General features: G+C 43.2%; 1 protein-coding gene across 4 annotated transcripts in view; it reads left to right on the top strand.

Annotated features, from left to right (window-relative positions):
• The window catches only part of FERRY3 (FERRY endosomal RAB5 effector complex subunit 3), a 30,878-nt gene continuing 11,103 nt past the window's right edge, over nt 1-19,775 (top strand). Inside the window, exons 1-11 of one of the 4 annotated variants that reach the window (XM_082223152.1) lie at nt 43-125; nt 1,725-1,777; nt 5,795-5,984; nt 6,799-6,944; nt 9,706-9,887; nt 12,562-12,661; nt 12,742-12,860; nt 13,907-14,013; nt 15,287-15,484; nt 16,455-16,583; nt 16,888-16,962. In XM_082223152.1, coding sequence (XP_082079278.1) covers nt 5,807-5,984; nt 6,799-6,944; nt 9,706-9,887; nt 12,562-12,661; nt 12,742-12,860; nt 13,907-14,013; nt 15,287-15,484; nt 16,455-16,583; nt 16,888-16,962 — 1,234 coding nt within the window. In that variant the 5' untranslated portion in view covers nt 43-125; nt 1,725-1,777; nt 5,795-5,806. Of the gene's footprint in view, nt 126-1,712; nt 1,778-5,789; nt 5,985-6,798; nt 6,945-9,705; nt 9,888-12,561; nt 12,662-12,741; nt 12,861-13,906; nt 14,014-15,286; nt 15,485-16,454; nt 16,584-16,887; nt 16,963-19,775 lie in introns of those variants that run through there. The other 3 variants (XM_082223149.1, XM_082223150.1, XM_082223151.1) reach the window with 3 other exon arrangements.

Genomic DNA, 19,775 nt, shown 5'->3' with positions numbered 1-19,775 from the left:
CCCGTGAGGAGAAGGTTGAGGGGACGGGAAAGTGGGCGGGGCGTGTCCTGGCCGACGCGGGGACTGGCGTCTCGTGGGAAAGGGGCATTCCGCCGAAGGAGGGCAGCGAGCGGGTTGAGGAGCGGGTGAGTTTGTGGGGTTTTTCCTTGTGTTCTCCAAGGCGAACGCGGACTCTCGGGCTGCTTCCGTGTCGCCTCAGGCGAAGGCCGGGTTGGGGAGGGAGGGAGACTCTTTTTCCTCCCAAATAATGTTTATTAAGTTGCTTACACATATAACACATGCTGCTATATAACATATAACACACACATATATATATGTGTTTTATATATTTTACATATATATATATATATATATTTGCTTTCGTAGATTTTCACGGGTACAGGAATGCAGGTTTTGGTGTCTTCGGGTGTCTTCCCGTGTAAGAGTTGGGGTGTCTGGGCGACGTTTCGACGAGGTCTCACTCGTCATCTTCAGGCTGGTGCTTTCGGCTTCTTGTTACTGGAACAGAGCAGGATCTTAGTGTTCGAGTTCCTATAAATACTGTTGAGGGGTGTGGTGTATAGCCTCCAACGTTCTGGGCAGAGAGGAAGTTCCTAGATTAGTGTGCCTTTTCTTCTTTTGTTCCTTGATTATTTGAGGGATATCTTGAGTGATTTCATGAGTGATATTCTGAATACCACTTAGGTGGGTCATTAAGACCCAAACCCATACCCTCTCCACAGATAAATTACAGACTCCATCCAGTAGCCAAACTATAGCGGCACCTCCGGATGCTGCACCCCCCTGCAATCCCTACACAGATCTGGCTGGCACAGGGCACAAAACCACAGCTCGCCCCTATACACGAAGCCAAGCCAGAGCACAACTAAATGCAGCACAGCCATCTTCTCAAAAAAACTCTTCACAAGCTCAAGAGGTCAAGACACGAAAGCTTTAGCAACTAATCCACACTTAATGACCCACCTAAGTGGTATTCAGAATATCACTCATGAAATCACTCAAGATATCCCTCAAATAATCAAGGAACAAAAGAAGAAAAGGCACACTAATCTAGGAACTTCCTCTCTGCCCAGAACGTTGGAGGCTATACACCACACCTCCTCAACAGTATTTATAGGAACTCGAACACTAAGATCCTGCTCTGTTCCAGTAACAAGAAGCCGAAAGCACCAGCCTGAAGATGACGAGTGAGACCTCGTCGAAACGTCGCCCAGACACCCCAACTCTTACACGGGAAGACACCCGAAGACACCAAAACCTGCATATATATATATATATATATATATATATATATATATATATATAACATATATAATATATAACATATAACATATAACACAAACAGATGAAGCAAAAATAAAAAGGAACAAGGGAGAAATAAAACAAATAGCTACCAAAAAAATATGAACAATACAAATTGATTAATCAGTTAAACTTCCAACCTCATAAACATATTGCTTGACTTCCTCTACTCCTTCCCATCTGAATTTCCTTGTAGCAGTTTTCCAACATCATTATTCAAAAACAATATTCTATTTATAATCAAACTTACTAACTTTTCTTAACATTTTAGGTCTCATTTATTTCATTAAATCTTAATTTAATCCTAGGCCTTATTGGTACTTTCAAGTAATTTCTAATATTACAATATGTATTCAAATAGTCTTTAGATTTCTTCCAATCTTCTTGATATTCCTCTTCTTTCTGGTCGCGGATTCGTCCAGTGAGGTCAGCTGGCTCCATAAAGTCCATCATCTTCATCTGCCGTTCTTCCACGGTTGGTAGTTCTTGTGTTTTCCATTTCTTGGCTATTAAAATTCGAGCAGCAGTTGTGGGAGGGAGACGCTTTGCTTAGACGAAACTTCGCTTTTCCGAAAGAAAAAAGAACCCGAGGAATGCCTGCAGTTTTTGTTTGCTGTAATGTAACAGGTGTTATAGGGACGTGGGTGGCGCTGTGGGTTAAACCACAGAGCCTAAGACTTGCCGATCAGAAGGTCGGTGGTTCGAATCCCCATGATGGGGTGAGCTCCCGTTGCTCTGTCCCTGCTCCTGCCCACCTAGCAGTTCGAAAGCACGTCAAAGTGCAAGTAGATAAATAGGTATCGCTCCAGTGGGAAGGTAAACAGCGTTTCCGTGCTCTGCTCTGGTTCGCCAGAAGTGGCTTAGTCATGCTGGCCACGTGACCCGGAAGCTGTACACCGGCTCTCTTGGCCAATAAAGTGAGATGAGCGCCACAACCCCAGAGTCGGTCACGACTGGACCTAATGGCCAGGGGTCCCTTTACCTTTACCCTTAACGGGTGTTATAAACGCGTGTCGTGAAGAAGGAAACCAAGAAGCGCATCTGATTCCCCCTGCAGGTGGGGCGGGGGGGGAGACGGACTTGAATAAAATATTTGGGGCCCAGGCAAGCCCCGCCCTGCACAATTGATCGCAAGATGGGTCGCCCCGAGTGCCGGATTTACGTATAAGCTAAAGAAGCTATAGCTTAGGGCCCCCCTCTCTTGGGGGGCCCTAAAAAATATAAAGGGGGGGGAACACAGCAACAGTATTTGTGTGTTGTGTAGGCTCCTGTGATGTAAGCAATGGGCCCCGCCTGCTAGCCTGCTCCCTAAAATATCACTGGTTTGCTCATTTCTATAGGAACTTTTGTTATTGCCAAATGCCAGTGTGTTTGCGTTATTAAGTTTGTCATGAATAAAAAACCATGTTAAGTTAAAGTTTAATAATTATTACAGTGGTACCCCGCAAGACGAACGCCTCGCGAGACGAAAAACTCGCAAAACGAAAGGTTTTTTCGTTTTCGAGTTGCCTCGCAAGACGAATTTCCCTATGGGCTTGCTTCGCAAAACGAAGCTTGCCCCGGGGACAGCGGGTCTTCTCTTTTGAAGCAAGGGGCTGCGGGGAGATAGCGATCTCCCTGCAGCCCCTTGCTGCAAAAGACGTCCGGGGGAAGCGGGGAAGCGAAGCGCTTCGCTTCCCGCTGCCCCCGGACCTCTTCTGAAGCAAGGGGCTGGGGGGAGATAGCGATCTCCCTGCAGCCCCTTGCTTCAGAAGAGGTCCGGGGGAAGCGGGGAAGCGAAGCGCTTCGCTTCCCGCTTCCCCCGGACCTCTTCTGAAGCAAGGGGCTGGGGGGACCTCTTCTGAAGGCTGGCGGGGGGCAAAAGTCTTTGTCCCCCCTGCCTGCCTTCCCAGGGGCTTTTAAATCGCCTCCGCTGTCCGGGGCGATTTTAAAATGCCGCCCGCCAGCATTTTAAGATCGCCTGGACAGCGGAGAAGTCCTCCGCTGTCCCAGGGTTTTTTTAAATGCTGGGGGTGGAAAGAAAAGCCCTTGTCCCCCCCCCCAGCCTTCAGAAGATGTCCGGGGACAGACTGTCCCCGGACCTGGTCTGAAGGCGGTTTCCCTAGGAACGCATTAATTGATTTTCAATGCATTCCTATGGGAAACCGTGCATCGCAAGACGAAAAAACCGCAAGACGAAGAGACTTGCGGAACGAATTAATTTCGTCTTGCGAGGCACCACTGTACACTATTAATATAAAAGGTAAAGGGACTGCTGACTGTTAGGTCCAGTTGTGGACGACTCTGCGGTTGTGGCACTCATATAGGCTGAGGGAGTTGGCATTTGTCTGCAGACAGTTTCCAAATCATGTGGCCAGCATGACTAAGCCGCTTCTGGCAAACCAGAGCAGCACACGGAAACGGCGTTTACCTTCCCACCGGAGTGGTACCTATTTATCTACTTGCACTGATGTGTTTTCGAACTGCTAGGTGGGCAGAAGCTGGGACTGAACAGCGGGAGCGCACCCCGCCGCGGGGATTCGAACCGCCAACCTTCTGATCGGCAAGCCCTAGGGTCTGTGGTTTAGACTGCAGCGGCACCCACATCCCACTATGGATATACTTCTTAAATATATTTCAGTTCAACAATTACTTTGATAAAATACATATTTTGTTTTTGTGCAAATGGCTTTAAATACCTATTAGGTCCATAAATTGCCATATACTGTATATATTCAACACAAAAAAGAGCCGCAATTTGTTGATGACACAGCTGGACATATAAAGGGCCCCGTTACCTCCAGTAGCTTAGGGGCTCATCAAACCTAAATCCAACCCTACTTAAATGGCAACGTCCTCAGATATTTTATTGGGGATGCCCTCCTGTTTTCCCCACCATAAACCCCTGCAGGATCAGGCCAAAGGGAGGCCCCTCTAGCCCACCACCCTCTTCTCACAAGCGCCAACCAGATGACCATGGGGGACCCTTGGGAAGAGCCTTCTCTCTCTCCCCCACCAGGGGTCTCCAGCAAATGATCATTCAGAAGAATTGATTCTTTTGGGACAGAGACCAAGATACACAATGTCCTTTGTGGAATTGGGAGAGTGGGGGGTTTCTGCTGGTGGATCTCTTGCTGGCAGGTTCCTAGTGGCCCACTAAGCAGCTGCTACTTTTCTTGTGAATGATTCTGGCCAGGATAGACCATAAGCAAACTTAATTCAATTGTCAGTTGGTTTCTGAAATGTAAAATATTGTGTATGGGGGGGGGGGGAGGGAGAGTTACAGTACTACTACTACTACTAATAATAATAATAATAGTAATGTGTTTTATTGTGAGGGGGCTGTTGGGTGGCTTTTTTGTTTTTCTTGTGTATTTTGTGGTTTTATATCTTGATTTTATTCTGTGAACTGCCCTGAGACCCCCGGGTATAGGGTAGCATATAAATAATAATAATAATAATAATAATAATAATAATAATAATAATAATAATACATATATATTGTAAGCTACATAAAACTGAAGCCAGCCCATCTTCTAAACACTGTAGCCTGTGGATGCCAATGCAATTTCTTCTACATGCACCCTGCTCCCCCCAGTAGGCTGGAGCCATCAACCGTACTTCAGGTTCCCTATGTTTAAAAGATGAAGTCACCAAAAATTGGGGTCTTAAGATGCAGCAGCCCTGTTGTAAAACACCCTGTCCAAGCAGGCCTGCCCAAGCAACCTCTTGAGCTTGTACATATTTCCTAAAATGTATTTAACTTCAGAAGCTATTTGAAAGGCTTAAAGAAACACATAAAACTATGTGTGTAGAAGTGGTTTTATATGTATTAGAAATGGGGCTTACAACAAAATGTTGTCGCATATTCTCACCCCTAACAGAAATGTTTCTATTCAAAATAGTAGCTGGTTGTTCCTTCCTCTAAGATACTAAAATCTTTTTCGGAAGGTTGTTTTAAACTATTTTGTAGAAGTTTTAATTCTATTATGATGTTTGCCTTCCTTGATTCTTTGAAGGAGTGTGTGAAGGAAGTTGCAAAGACGTCAGTCCATCCCTTTTTGTGACTTTTGGGGTAACTTCTGGGTTCAGTGCAATGCACGTGAGCACGGTCACACACATATTAGATGTGCCTAAAATGGCATCTGTCTGTACTTTGTTTGTAAACTTCATTTTTTAACTTGAGGTTGCAATTGCCTTATCAGATCTTTAAAACAAACAAACAAACAAACAAACAAAAACCCACCACTTTAAAAATAAACAACAGTGGTGCTATTCTGTGACTGTGTCCTGTTTTAGTCCAGGGAACATCTGGCAAATCTTATTTACTGCAATATTAATTTATGCAGGGTGAATAAAATAAGAAAATACCTTATTTTTTAACAAATGTGAATGTCTTCAATCTCCTTTTTTGTTTTACTTTTTAAAAATTCACTTACTGGCTACTCTGCCCTTCCTGTGTGTTTGTGTAAAGATATAACAGTAATAGCATTCTCCTTTTGCTTCAGTGCAGGAAGCTTTTGAAATGAAGGGTGACCAAGGAACAATCTGTACTAAGGAGAGAGGGTTTCTGTATGAATTCAGGGCTGGAAACCAACGTTTTGTGCTTACAGTTCCTCTGAAATTCCCAGTTCAAGAAAGTGCTACCCATTTGCATAGGCATCTGATGCGTCCTTACAACTTGCCATGCTTCATAGAAAATGGTAAGGATTTCTTCTATACCATCAAACATAGACTTTCTCACAGCTGCATAGGGCCTCTAAAGAACTTGGATTTCACGTAATGCCATCTGCAGATGTCGGAGGGAGATACATAGGTGGCCCATTGCACATGCAAAACTCTGTTTTTGGATGTAGGGCAGTTGAGGCTATAACTCATAGCTGCTTATTTTGCCCAAGGGTGGGGGCGAAACTCCTGTTGCGTATTCAGTCACATCATTTGGATAAAATGACCCACAAGATACTGTGATCACTTAAAATAATGGAATAATCACTTTAAAAGGAGCATTGTTTGCCACAGTGGCTAATAAACTGTGTGCTGTATAGACATATTATCTGGATGGCATGGGATTCATTCATGTGATGAATTGCACTGTGTTTAGCCCAAGACAGAGACATGGGACTGACATTTGTTGGAGTTCTACTCCCTTGTTTTTCTTTAACTCTGCTTTGCTAGCTTTAATTTTGATCTCAGCTTTCCTCCCCTCCTCTTTAAACAGTCGGGGGTGGGGGGCGGGCTTCCTTCCTTCCCTCCCTTCTCTGAACTCTTCCTCCTCCCTTCTTTCTGCTGTGGTAATGATCCCTCCACCTGTGAAGCAGACCACCAAGCTGTAATGCATAAAAATATTAAATCGGATATGAGGGATTTGAACACCAAATGTGTGGAACTTACAACCTTTCCTATGTATGTCCTCTTAGTAACCATTAAAAATTGAATTTACCCTTTATAATGACTGTAAATTAATAAGATAAGCATTTCAGTTGATGGATGCCCCCCCAAAAACTGCCATTATTTCAGATTTAAAAGAATCCCTGAGTAGATTCATTGAGGAGGAATCCATAAAAGATCACGATGAAGAAGCAGAAGCAGCCCTGGAAGCTGTAAAGTCTGGCAAAGTAGATTTACACCAACTGGCAAATGCTTGGGCCAAAACTTATACTGAGGTAAGAAGTCTCCATAGCATTATATACGCTTCAGAAGATGATGCTGAAACTTATTTTTGTAGCATACTCATTCTTTACTGGTTATTTCCCTCTCTGATTAGAAAGACATGAACCAACTACTGTTGTTTTGGCTCCATCAGGATCCATGCTCAGAGAATGAGTTTGCTTTTCCATTGTTCAGTTATTTGCCTTCCTCCCTTCTCTGGCTCTAACGAATGATGGTTAATTTGAACATAAACTACTTCGCAAGGCATTACCAACTAATTATTGCTAGAAGGCTGGTTGAGTTTTCATCTCTGGCTTATGCCTTCCCTTTTTCTGCTATTACATGAATTGCTTTTTAGTTTGTTTGCTTTTTTCCTTTTTTAACAAACACTGGCAAAAATGTTATTAATGCATTATATATTAGATACTTAAGAACTGTGTGTGCTTGCACAGAATCTTTTAAGTACAGTGGAACCTCTACTTATGGACATAATCAGTTCCGGAGGTCCGTCCGTAAGTCGATCCAGGTCACTGGTAGAAGTGCCGTTGTGTTCAGGCGCATTTGGTGGCAACGCACTTCTCCGCATGTGCAGACGGCGGCAGCCACTTCTGCTGGTGCGCGAATCGTGGCAAACCCGCGGTCGCAACTTGGATTGGGCCCAAGTAGAGGCAGTCGTAAGTAGAGGTTCTACTGTAGTTGGTAGCACATGAATGGATTTAAGTTATTAACAGATAAAAAAGATAGGTGGTACTGAGTTTTTCTTTCTGGGAATGATGGGAGTTATCGTTCAGAAGCATCTGGAGAGCTGAAGTGCCCCACTCCTGTCTGTTTAAAGGTATGTGGTGCACTAACAAATATAATTTGATTACCGTATTTTTCGCTCTATAGGATGCACTTTTCCCCCTCCAAAAATGAAGGGGAAATGTGTGTGCATCCTATGGAGCGAATGCAGGCTTTCGCTGAAGCCTGGAGAGCAAGAGGGATTGGTGCGCACCGACCGCTCTCCCTCTCCAGGCTTCAGGAAGCTATCCGCAAGCCTTCAGACCACAGTCTGAGTGCCCGCCGGGCTCCCAAGGCTTGCGGATAGCAGCCTCCAAACCCAACGTGGTTTGGAGGCTGGCGGTGAGGGAAAGCAGCGCTTCTCCCCACCACCAGCCCCACAAGCTCGAGGGACAACGGGGAGGCGGAGTGCCGCCTTCCCGCTGTTCCCCGATCTGGTTTGGAGCCTGGTGATCGGGGAAAGGAGTGCTCCCCCCCCCCCGCCAGCCCCAAAGAGCAGGTCGAAAGGAACCCAAAGCGTCCAAAGCCCAGCGGGAACTCCTTGAATGCACCTTGAACAAGGTGCTTGTTTTAGAGGGGGAGAACAAGAAAAAAAATGCGTCCAATAGAGCAAAAAATACTGTACATCTGTAATCTACTGTATTGCCTTAAGTTTGCATTGATCAATAAAATCACTTGTACTAGGAAAGTACTGTTAAACACTGACAGTATGAGCCATTGATATTATTTAACATACTGTTCACAATCTTTAATGCAGATAAAGAACATTTTAAAGTTATCTTGCTGCCTTTTCTAAAGATTCTTATAAACACAGAACAGCAATAATTATTCAAAACGAATGGGGTTTAAAAGGAAGAATGATACCGAATAATTTTTTGTACCTCTGTGTTATTATTTATATTCATTTGTAAAAATATTTATATACTGTTATTCCTTAAAAAAAATATCAAGAGTGGTTTACAACAATTGTTGTAAACCATGCAATAAAAGTAACATATAAAATAGTTAAAATGAGAAATCAGCTACCTGTTGTAGAAAGATGTATTCTTAATTGCCTAAATAAGCCTGATGGAATAGAAACTTTTTCAAGAGGAGTTGAAAAGTTGAAACAATGCAGAACAATGGAATGAAAACCTCCCTGGTGTGATTGGTGTCTGTTCTCAGATTCTGGTTGGCAGTGCTTCTAACTGGCATATGCTCATCAATCATTTTCATATCTTCATAACCTTATATAAATCTTACATAGCCAAATAGTAGGATACTGAATCGAATAGTGAATTGTAGCTGTCTTGTATCTCACATTAATTTTCAGAAATCCTGTATCTTAGGGCATTCCCAATAAATGTGATACACATCCGCTGTTGTTGAGGCACATACCCAGCAGCTGTCGTTAGCCCCTGGATCAATCTGGTTCAATCAGTGGAGTCAAATATCAGCTAATAGGAATTTATGAAAAGTCTACATAGAGTTGATTCTGCCACGGTGTCCCCTGATCAAATTCAAGTTCTCACAGATTTCCTTTCAGAAATCTTGTTTCTCCAGGGACTATTGGCATCAACTTCCAAATTAAGAATCATAGATCTGAATCAAAGCCCCTTTTTGACAGATTACCTGAAATCAGCATCTTAAAACTATGTGACACCTCTTGGGAAACTATGGCCCAAATCAGGGATCACCAACCTTTTTGGGCCAGTTGGCAAAATTACTGAAGTGCCTTTTTTGTGCTTAGCATCTTGTTGGAGCATAAAAAAAACGCTTTATTTGGGTTATTGACAGTTGCTATACAAGAATGAATGTGGGAGAGATCACCAGTTTGCTAGATATGGCTGCAGTTGTCAGCACGTGGATTCTGAACCATGGAGGCAAAATCTTCAAGGGAAAACCCACAAATTTTATCAAAACAAAAATGTCCCACAGGCAACCAATCAGTATAACAATTTAATTTTTTATTTTTTTAGTTTTCATGTGCATTATCATCATTTTATAATTTTCCAGGCAACATTGGAATATGCAAGACCTGAAGACCCAAGCTGGGATGAAGATTTTGCAGATGTCTATCATGATCTTATCCATTCTCCTGCTTCTGAAACGCTGTTAAATCTGGAACACAATTATTTTGTTAGCATCTCTGAACTGATAAGTGAAAGAGATGTGGAACTGAAAAAATTACGAGAAAGGTAATTCTTTAAACTTGGCATTTTCTGTTAGACCTAAAATTATTATAAAGAGAGAAGAAGTTAATCTGGTGTGTGTTGTTTTTCTAAAGAACTACCAGAAATTTAGATACTGTCAGGAACCGAAGCACAGACAGTTGATTTTCTTTTTTTAATGCACCTCCTTTTTTAATGTATTGTTCCCGCCGAAGACAGTTTTTGAAGTTTCCCTTTGCCAGAGTTGAGTGTGTGTGACACTGTTGATTAAAAACAAATCTGCAGTCCTTTACAAACTTAAAAGTAATGGTCATGGAAGGGTCTTAATAAGCCTCCTTATGAAGTTGATAGAACTAGTTTTAGGGTCATAGTTCTTTGGATCCTGGCCACTAGCTGTGTAGCATGGAGTTTTCTGGAAACACTTCATGGGGACAGGTCACTATTTCACACATTTAACTTGTGCGATATCAGCTTCACACACTTGATGGCTGGGCAGCTGATACTGCACAAATAAAATTCATGCAAGGTAGACAGCTTAAAAGCTCTTTCTGTGCCCGGTTTTCCCTGCTGGGAAGAGAGAGCTTTTAAGCTTGTCAGATTTGCTTCCTGGGCTCTGTAAACCTCCCTACTTTTTCAAAGAAAGGAAGAAAGCCTATGCTAAATGGATATTGCAGCATGTAAACTGCCCTGCCCCATCATCTGGCCATGCTGGCTGTTGCAATTCCTTTTTTATAATAGTTTTTATTAATTTTAACATATAAATTATAATACACACCACAGAACTTCCTCACTTACATAATCTTTTTTAGACTTCCATCAGCACCTCTTATGATCCACCATTTTGACCACTTCTTATGCATTTCTTAGTTTCATATTGGCTTTACCGTATTTTGCGCCCCATAAGACGCTCCGGCCCATAAGACGCACCTAGTTTTTTTGGGGGGGAAATAAAGAAAAAAAATTTATTTCCCCCCCCCCCCCAGGTGCGGGGCTGGAAGAACCAGGTCGGGGAACAGTGGGAAGGCACGCTCTGTCTCCCCGCTGTCCCCCGAGCTTGTGGGGCTGGCGATGGGGAGAAGTGCACCAGTCCCGGGAGGGCAGGCAGCTCTGTGCCGCCATCCCGAGCGGGGCGGGACTTAGCGCCCCGCTCGGGATGGCGGCGTAGACCTGCCTGCAGTCCCGGGAGGGCAGGCAGCTCTGTGCCGCCATCCCGAGCGGGGCGGGACTTAGCGCCCCGCTCGGGATGGCGGCGTAGACCTGCCTGCAGTCCCGCGACGGCAGGCAGCTCTGTGCCGCCATCCCGAGGGGGGCGGGACTTAGCGCCCCGCTCGGGATGGCGGCGCAGAGCTGCGTTGGTCCCAGGACCGCAGGCAGCTCTGCACGGCCACCGGGAGCGGGGCGGAGCTTCTCCCCCGGCTCCCGGTGGCCGGGCAGAGCTGCGCTGGTCCCGGGATTGCAGGCAGCTCTGCGCAACCCTCGGAGCCGGTCTCCCGAGGGTTGCGGAGAGCTTCCTGAAGCCTGGAGAGCGAGAGGGGTCGGTGCGTACCGACCCCCCTCGCTCTCCAGGCTTCAGCGAAAGCCTGCATTCGCCCCATAAGACGCAGGCACATTTCCCCTTCATTTTTGGAGGGGAAAAAGTGCGTCTTATGGGGCGAAAAATACGGTAATTGTTTTAACTAACCATCCTCCCCCTTATCCATTTTTGCAATAATTCCAATAATACTCCTCACAAAACTTCTTGCAAACCTACAAATATAGTCTGAGCATCACAAATACTTTTCAAATAATCTGTAAATTTACTCCAGTCTTCTTTGAATTTCTGGTCCCGCCGATTTCGAATCCTTCCTGTTAGTTTATCCAATTCTGCATAGTCCTTTAGTTTCATCCTCCACCTGGCTGTTGCAGTTCCAAACATCTGGAGGGCAGCTTACATAATGGCAGTGAGATAATAATAATAATAATAATAATAATAATAATAATAATAATAATAATAATAATAATAATTTATTATTTATACCCTGCCCATCTGGCTGGGCTTCCCCAGCCACTCTGGGCGGCTTCCAAAAGAATATTAAAATGCTATAATACATCAAACATTAAAAGCTTCCCTAAACAGGGCTGCCTTCAGATGTCTTCTAAAAGCCTGGTAGTTGTTGTTCTCTTTGACATCTGGTGGGAGGGTGTTCCACAGGGAGGGCGCCACTACCAAGAAGGCCCTCTGCCTGGTTCCCTGTAACTTGGCTTCTTGCAGTGAGGGAACTGCCAGAAGGCCCTTGGCGCTGGATCTCAGTGCGCTGAACGATGGGGGTGGAGACGCTCCTTCAGATATACTGGACCAAGGCCGTTTAGGGCTTTAAAGGTCAGCACCAATACTTTGAATTGTGCTCGGAAACGTACTGGGAGCCAATGTGAGAGGAGACAAACCATTTTTTGGTGGCAGAAACCCTGTCGCGAACTCTCCCCCCCAGGGAAATTTGACTTCCCCCCCCCTTTGGTGGTTTTCATTCCACCGAGCCTTTAATGGTTTTTAGTGCTGATTGTCTTTTATGCTCTTATTCAAGACGCTGTTTTAAATATATTTATTCTCAGCTTTTCTTCTATTGACATATGTTTATGGTGCCGGGAGGGGGTCTCTTGTCAGGGCCAAATTGTGATGCATATCTATTTTTTACAAATATTTCTGACTAGATTTTTATTGTAGGCAAGGTGCTGAAATGGATAAGGTGATGCAAGAACTAGGGAAGTCACTATCGGATCAAGACGTAAACATGCTGGCAGCACAACACTTTGAATCCCAGCAGGTAAATGAAGTACCTGATTTAAATAAATTGGGCAGCTCATTTGTTGTTAATCAATTGGCTGACTCAACGTCTCCTTTTAGGCTTTGGAGAACAAGTGGAACAATGAACTGAAGCAAACTACAGCTATCCAGAAACAGGAGTATCAGGAATGGGTGGTAAAGCTTCATGAGGATCTGAAAAACCCCGGCACCACTCTCGGGTACCCTTCTTTCTTAGTTTTCTTCTTAATTTGCTGATTAGGGATTATATCTGTTAGAAAGAGCAGATTAGGGATGTTGGGGTCCGTCGCTTCTTCTGGCCAAATGTTGAATCTAGTCCTGGATTAAGGCAGCAGAGAGCATTGTTGGCTGCCCACTCTCCACCTTAGAGCAGATTTATGCCACAAGGTGCCATAGGAAGGCACTGGACATAGTAAAAGATCCATTGCATCCTGGTCACTGTCTCTTCGAGCTCTTGCCGTCGGGACGGAGATACAGGACGATGAAGACAAGAACGAGCCGTCTTAAGAACAGCTTCTTCTCCAGAGCGATCTCGGCCCTGAATGGGAAGTCATCTAATCTCCCTTGCTGTATTATACTGTATTGTTTAATTAGTGTTTTTATGGAGCAGTCAAGTAATTTTGTTGTCCCCGAAGGGGGCAATGACAATAAATATATTATTATTATTATTATTATTATTATTATTATTATTATTATTAATTTATGGAACTGTTATTTTATTTTAGTGTAGAAAATCCACACCCTGATGTGAACTAAAAGCACACAGGAGGTGGTAGAGACCCGGATAGGATGTTACTCTGTCACAACAAAGGGGTCTGCTTGTGTTGCAAGATCAGCACCAGGGACTTAAATATGAAGGTGGCAGCTGGTTGCCTGTTGGCTAAGTTTCTCTGTGCTATGCTGTTTGTTTTAACAAAGTGCTCAAAGGGGTGAGCACAGCGCTTCCCCTACCCATTTTGTCATTGCAACAACCCTGTGAGGTACGTTAGGCTGAAGGGCAGCGTTTGGTTCAGGATCATCCAGCAAGCAATTAGGGTTTTGTGGGGATTTGAACATTGGTTTCCCAGATCCTAGTCCAATACTCTTAACTGCTACACCACATGGGCTCTCTAGCTCTGCCCCTGAAGCTGTTGCAGTTCACATGGTTAGGGTAAAATGCCTGTTCCTGTCAAATTAATAAATACGGAGGCAGTGGGGGACAGAAAGCTTTGTCTGGCTTCATTTTCTTTCTTTTTTGTCATTTCAGTGATGAAATAAATGTCCAACCCAATCAGTGGAGAGAATCTGCAGAAGGCAATGGGAGGCTTTTTGAAGACCAGAGACAGCTGGAAGAAAGTTTCACTATTCATCTGGGTAAGTGAAAGATTGAACGTCCAGAGCTTTTTCTCACAGCCACGTTTTCATTCATTTCCAGATTGAACATGTTTGTCCACATATCCATATTCAATGGCTTAACACACATACAGGCCACAAATTACCAAAATTTGAAACATGTTTTAAGTTGTGATCTAAACCTAATCTTGGTAACCACATCAGTGAGTGGTATTGATTAAAGGTAAAGTTAAAGGTACCCCTGCCCGTACGGGCCAGTCTTGCCAGACTCTAGGGTTGTGCGCTCATCTCACTCTAGAGGCCGGGAGCCAGCGCTGTCCGCAGACACTTCCGGGTCACACAGAGCCGCACACGGAAACGGCGTTTACCTTCCCGCTAGTAGGCGGTCCCTATTTATCTACTTGCACCCGGGGGTGCTTTCGAACTGCTAGGTTGGCAGGCGCTGGGACTGAGCAACGGGAGCGCACCCCGCCGCGAGGATTCGAACCGCCGACCATGCGATCAGCAAGTCCTAGGCGCTGAGGTTTAACCCACAGCGCCACCCGCATCCTGTGGTATTGATTATGAAAAAGGTTGTGCAGATATTCCATCACTAAGTTTACTTAGTGTAAAGCAAGTTTCGTGCACCAGCAAAAGTAATTCATTTTGGAAATCGCATCAGTGATGACTAATGTGTCTTCTCTGATAGCCCAATGATTTTCTAAATGCAAATGGACCCAAAATGGGTTTATTTCAAATAGACGGCTGCTAAAACTGTCTGATTTCCCCTGAAGTCAAATTATTGTTTTCTAGATATTTTTGTATTCCACCTCCCTCTGTTATGGATTGGGTTGCTTGATATTGCTGCAATGTTAGCAGACTTGCTGCTATCTCTCTCTGAACTGGTGTACTTTGCCTTCACCAGAACATTGCTACACTATGGTTAAGTAAATTTCTTTTCTGACCTGGGGTGAGTCTACTGGGCTTATTTCACTATACATATCTCTGTTCTTCCACAAGTTACTAAGAGAATGTATATGTTCACCTTTGGTGAGAGAATGTGTGTGGTTTGATATTAGAAGCTAACAGTAGTTAAATGTCTTTAAACTGAGACATACAGTATAGCTCTGGTCTTTGCTATTGCTCCCTCTATATGTGGGATGAGATAACTGATTTTATAGTGTGTTTTAGATTAGCTTTAGCAGTAAAGTCAGATTATCTGGACATGCTTATTCCGAGGTGACTTGAGCTCCTTTTGGTCCTTCTCCCACTCCCTGTCTCTCGCACACACATCTTATTTTTTCCTCCTGCCTAGGAGCCCAATTGAAAACGATGCATAACTTGAGACTGCTGAGGGCAGATATGCTGGACTTCTGCAAGCACAAGCGTCATCACCGCAGTGGAGTCAAACTCCACAGGCTTCAAACGGCACTGTCGCTTTATTCAACTTCTCTTTGTGGCCTGGTCTTGTTAGTGGATAATCGCATCAGTTCATACAGTGGGATCAAAAGAGGTAAGTCGTCCTCATTGAATTGGATTTCTTCCTGTTGAGTTCAGGTCAAAAGTTATAAAACTACAGTGGTACCCCGCAGGACGAACGCCTCGCGAGACGAAAAACTCGCAAAACGAAAGGTTTTTTCGTTTTCGAGTTGCTTCGCAAGACGAATTTCCCTATGGGCTTGCTTCGCAAAATGAAGCTTGCCCCGCAAGCTCCGGGGACAGCGGGAAGTGCAGCGCATCTTCCCTGCTGTCCCCGGACCTCTTTTGAAGCAAGGGGTGGCGGGGAGAAGATCGCTTCTCCCGTTGGCAGCCCCGCAAGCTCCGGGGACAGAGGGGAAGGCACAGCGCCTTCCCCTCTCTCCCCGGACCCCTTTTGAACCAAGGGGCGGCAAGGGGGAGAAGCGATCTTCTCCTCTCCGCCCCTTGCTTCAAAAGAGGGGACAGAGCGGCACTTCCCCTCTGTCCCCAGACGGTCTCCATAGGAACGCATTGATTGATTTTCAATGCATTCCTATGGGAAACCGTGCTTCACAAGACGAAAAACTCGCAAGAAGAAAAAACTTGCGGAACGAATTAATTTTGTCTTGCGAGGCACCACTGTACTTCCTTTTTTTGCCCGATCTAACATATAATTGATAATTTGACAGCCACCTCTTATTTGATATAATGAAGTGCATCACACAGACAAATAGTTGTAAGTCCCACTTGTAAGAATGAAAAATGGGATAAATAACATTCTGTTTGGCTGTAAATTAACACTATTCACTAGTCAGGTTTGCACCCTTTTTTCCTTGCTGGTTTTAAATCATTGGTTTTTAATTTAAATCAAAGCCCTCCTGCATGCTAGAACCTTTCCCCAACATCTAGTCTTCTGTGTGAAGGGAATGTTTTTACACAGAAAAGTATTCAATCATGTGAACTTATGGCTCGTAAACCAGGTTCTTCTCCACTGAGATCTACGATCTTTCTTTCCTTTCTTCCAGATTTTGCAACAGTTTGCCAGGAGTGCACAGACTTCCACTTCCCTGGGATTCAGGAGCAACTTGAAGTTGTTCAGCAGGTTGTGCTTTATGCCAGGGCACAACGCAGCAGTAAATCCAAGAGACTGCGTGGTCAGTACTAGTTGTAGTTGCTTTCCTTCAAATATAAACTGAAAGTGATTTCTAGCGTCCTTTCCACTAAAAATGAGGAAAATAAACATCTCAAAAGTGTTATTGAAGAATACATTTCTGCACCCAGAATTTTTGTTTTAATTCTCAAGTTTCAATTGGTCGCTGCTGCTTGAGTTATAAATGTTCTAGTCACTTCTTCCTTGTTTGTGTAGAAAATAATTTGATCTTTCCTTGTGTGACATAATATATAACCAAGATACATTCAGTTACATGTGATGTACTATTTTTTTTTTATAATCTACAGATTCAGGAAACAGAAACAATGGCAATGAAGATAAATCTAAGAACACAGAACAAAACCTATCAAATATTTTGCCTGGTACGTTTAGTTATGTAGTTTGTTCAGTAAGATGCGTTCCTTGCTAGAATTCATATTGCAGTCTTTTTTAAATTCCTGTGTCAATTTATCTTTTTTTAAAAAAGATATTTATTGAGGTTTCAAAAATTATATATATAAAAAAACAGTAATACACAGTAGTACAAACAAAACAAAAACAAAAAACAGGTATAATTTCAATCCCTTATTTTCTTATCACTTACTTCCAAACTTAAAACACAATTAAAAACACGTAAAATTTCAATTGCTTATTTTCTTTTAACTTATTTCTCAGACCTCCTCACACCTCCCCTTCTTGTGTACCAATTCTAATTATTAGCTCAGCAAATTCTTATTACTTATTTCTCAACTTTAACTTAATAGTTTATCTTAGATTTATTTTTGCAAACCTTATTTTCATTTAATTTAGTTCATTTTAGAAATCCAATTTTACCTTATCCAAACTTAAACCTCGAACTTATACATCGATTCTTATTCTTAAAACGTTTTTTCCTAAGGTCGACCAATTTATCATTCAAAGTGTCAATTTATCATTCAAAGCTACTTGCCAAATATGCTTTAACTGAAAGGCACCCCAGAGTTTCCCAGTGCTAGGCAATTTTGAGATGGGCCACAACCAGTAACCTAATTCAGGTCTCTGTGAATTAAAGAATGATTTGTGTCATCTTGAAGCACAAAGGGAAGAAAAGCTAACAGAGGATCTGGTTTAATAGGTTGCTGTGTGATTTGGGTAAATACTACAGTGGTGCCTCGCAAGACGGAAAACTCGCTAGACGAAAGAGTTTTCCGTTTTGGAGGTGCTTCGCAAAACGAATTTCCTATGGGCTTGCTTCGCAAGACGACAATGTCTTGCGAGTTCCTGCTTTTTTTCCCCCTTCCCTCCCCCCTTTTAATAAGCCGCTAAGCTGCTTATCAGCTGATCCGATCAGCAGATAAGCCGCTAATAGCGCTAATCCTCTAATCCGTCAATGGGCTTGCTTCGCAAGACAAAAAAACCGCTAGACTAAGAGAATCACAGAACGGATTCTTTTCGTCTTGCGAGGCACCACTGTATCTTCCAAAAATCTGCCACTCTGGCATAGTCCTCCACAGGTGAAAAAGCACTTCCTTAACCTGACAAACCCACCAACAACATGCGGAGAGACTCCAATGAATATAATTCAGGTGAATTGGAGTCCTGTGCCATCAGGCTAGTCTCCTGTACTTTAGCAGAGATAGAGTGTAAATGAGGTCGGGATCATGTAGCTTTCCATTCAGCTTCAGTAATTTTAATATTCATATCATCCCATAGCTGACAAGATTCAGAGCAGTCTGGGTATTGGAAATACAGCAACATTTTATAAATTTCCAAAATATTTTTTTTTTAAAATAAAATTTTTTATTGGGTTTTCACATTTTTTAAAGACAAACATACAGATAAAACAAACAGACAAAAAATACACAAAAACAAAAAAGATATAAAGTTTCAGAAAAGAAAAAACTTGTTTTCATAACCCTGGTCTGCGACTTCCCCCCACCCCCTCCCTTGCATCCCTATTCCCAAATTTAGATCAGCAAATTTTTGTTTCTCAAAGAACTTAACCAGCTCAATAATAGCCCTTTTATAAAAGAATACGATTGTTCTAAGCAGGATCTCAGTTTTCTTCCATCGATTTCCCATTTTATCTTTCATATTGATCATATTAATTAATTTCCATTATCCTGAGTGTTGTTAAAGTTACATCTTTCCCTCCCTCCCATCCCCGATTTGCGTCCCTTCCCAATATATGTCCAAAATATCAGTTCTTAGCCTGGGTTCCTCACGTCCGAGGCTCTCCCATCTCTCACAGTCCCTCTCCGCCGGTCTTGTTGGTAATCCTTTATGTCGGTCCTCAAATCTCGAAAGAGATCTATCACAGTCCATCCATAGTCTCTTACATACAACTGCTGAAGAATTTCCACAAGGCATGGATCTTTCAAATCATAGTCAAAGTCAGAATCAAAGTCAATGTGGAGGCCCCAATTGTATTTCTTTATTTTAGATTCCTGTATTCCATAAACTTCCAGGGCCTCCACAGTCGTCTTTTGCTTCCTTCGTGGATTTGTTGTAGGTTTAATCCAATAGTCTCCTTGCTTGTATTCCACAGATGTCAAATTCTTGTTAGTATCTTCCAGCTTTGCTTTCTCTTTCTCTTGTTTTGTCTCCTTCTCTTTGATTGTCACTTCAGATTCAGCTGTGGGTTCTTTCTCATTCCAGTCCTCCTTACAGTCAGCAGAGCTACTTGTTTCTGTATTGAAGGTCATTATATGTTTACCCATTTCTGAGATATGCTCTTGTAAGGTTCCCACCAGAGAAAACATCCTTTCGATTTCAGCCAGTACCTTTCCATCCACAGCCATTGTAATTCCACAGAGTTCCCCCTAGAGGGAATCTGGTTATTTCCAACAGTCCTCTTTCTTATTTTTATTACTTTGTTTCCAACAGTTTAAGTTCAATTGTAACACCTTTTAATCCAGAAGGATCTTAAGTAACAATTTTTCCTATAAGCTGTATGTTTGGCAGCTTTGACAGCTGTCAAATTCTTTGCTTACAGGCTCCAAAGTAGGACGCTCCCGGGCCGGGGGGGGGTTGTTTACAGCAAAGAAAGGAACTTCCAAAACTCCACTCTTCTGCACAAGATTACTTTTTCTCTTTTGCCAATCTTGGAAGTCAATATCTTTTCCAAACTCACCCTTTCCAGGGCAGGCACTCCAGCTTAGTTCTTACGTCGTTGCTTTAGCTCGTCTACAAGGTGAGGGTGCGGACTTCCTTTTAA

Source organism: Podarcis vaucheri (genome assembly GCF_965113315.1).
Source record: "Podarcis vaucheri genome assembly, chromosome: 5".
Taxonomy (NCBI): Eukaryota; Metazoa; Chordata; class Lepidosauria; order Squamata; family Lacertidae; genus Podarcis; species Podarcis vaucheri.
Note: the sequence above shows the minus strand (reverse complement) of the source record. Positions and strands in the feature narration are given on the sequence as shown.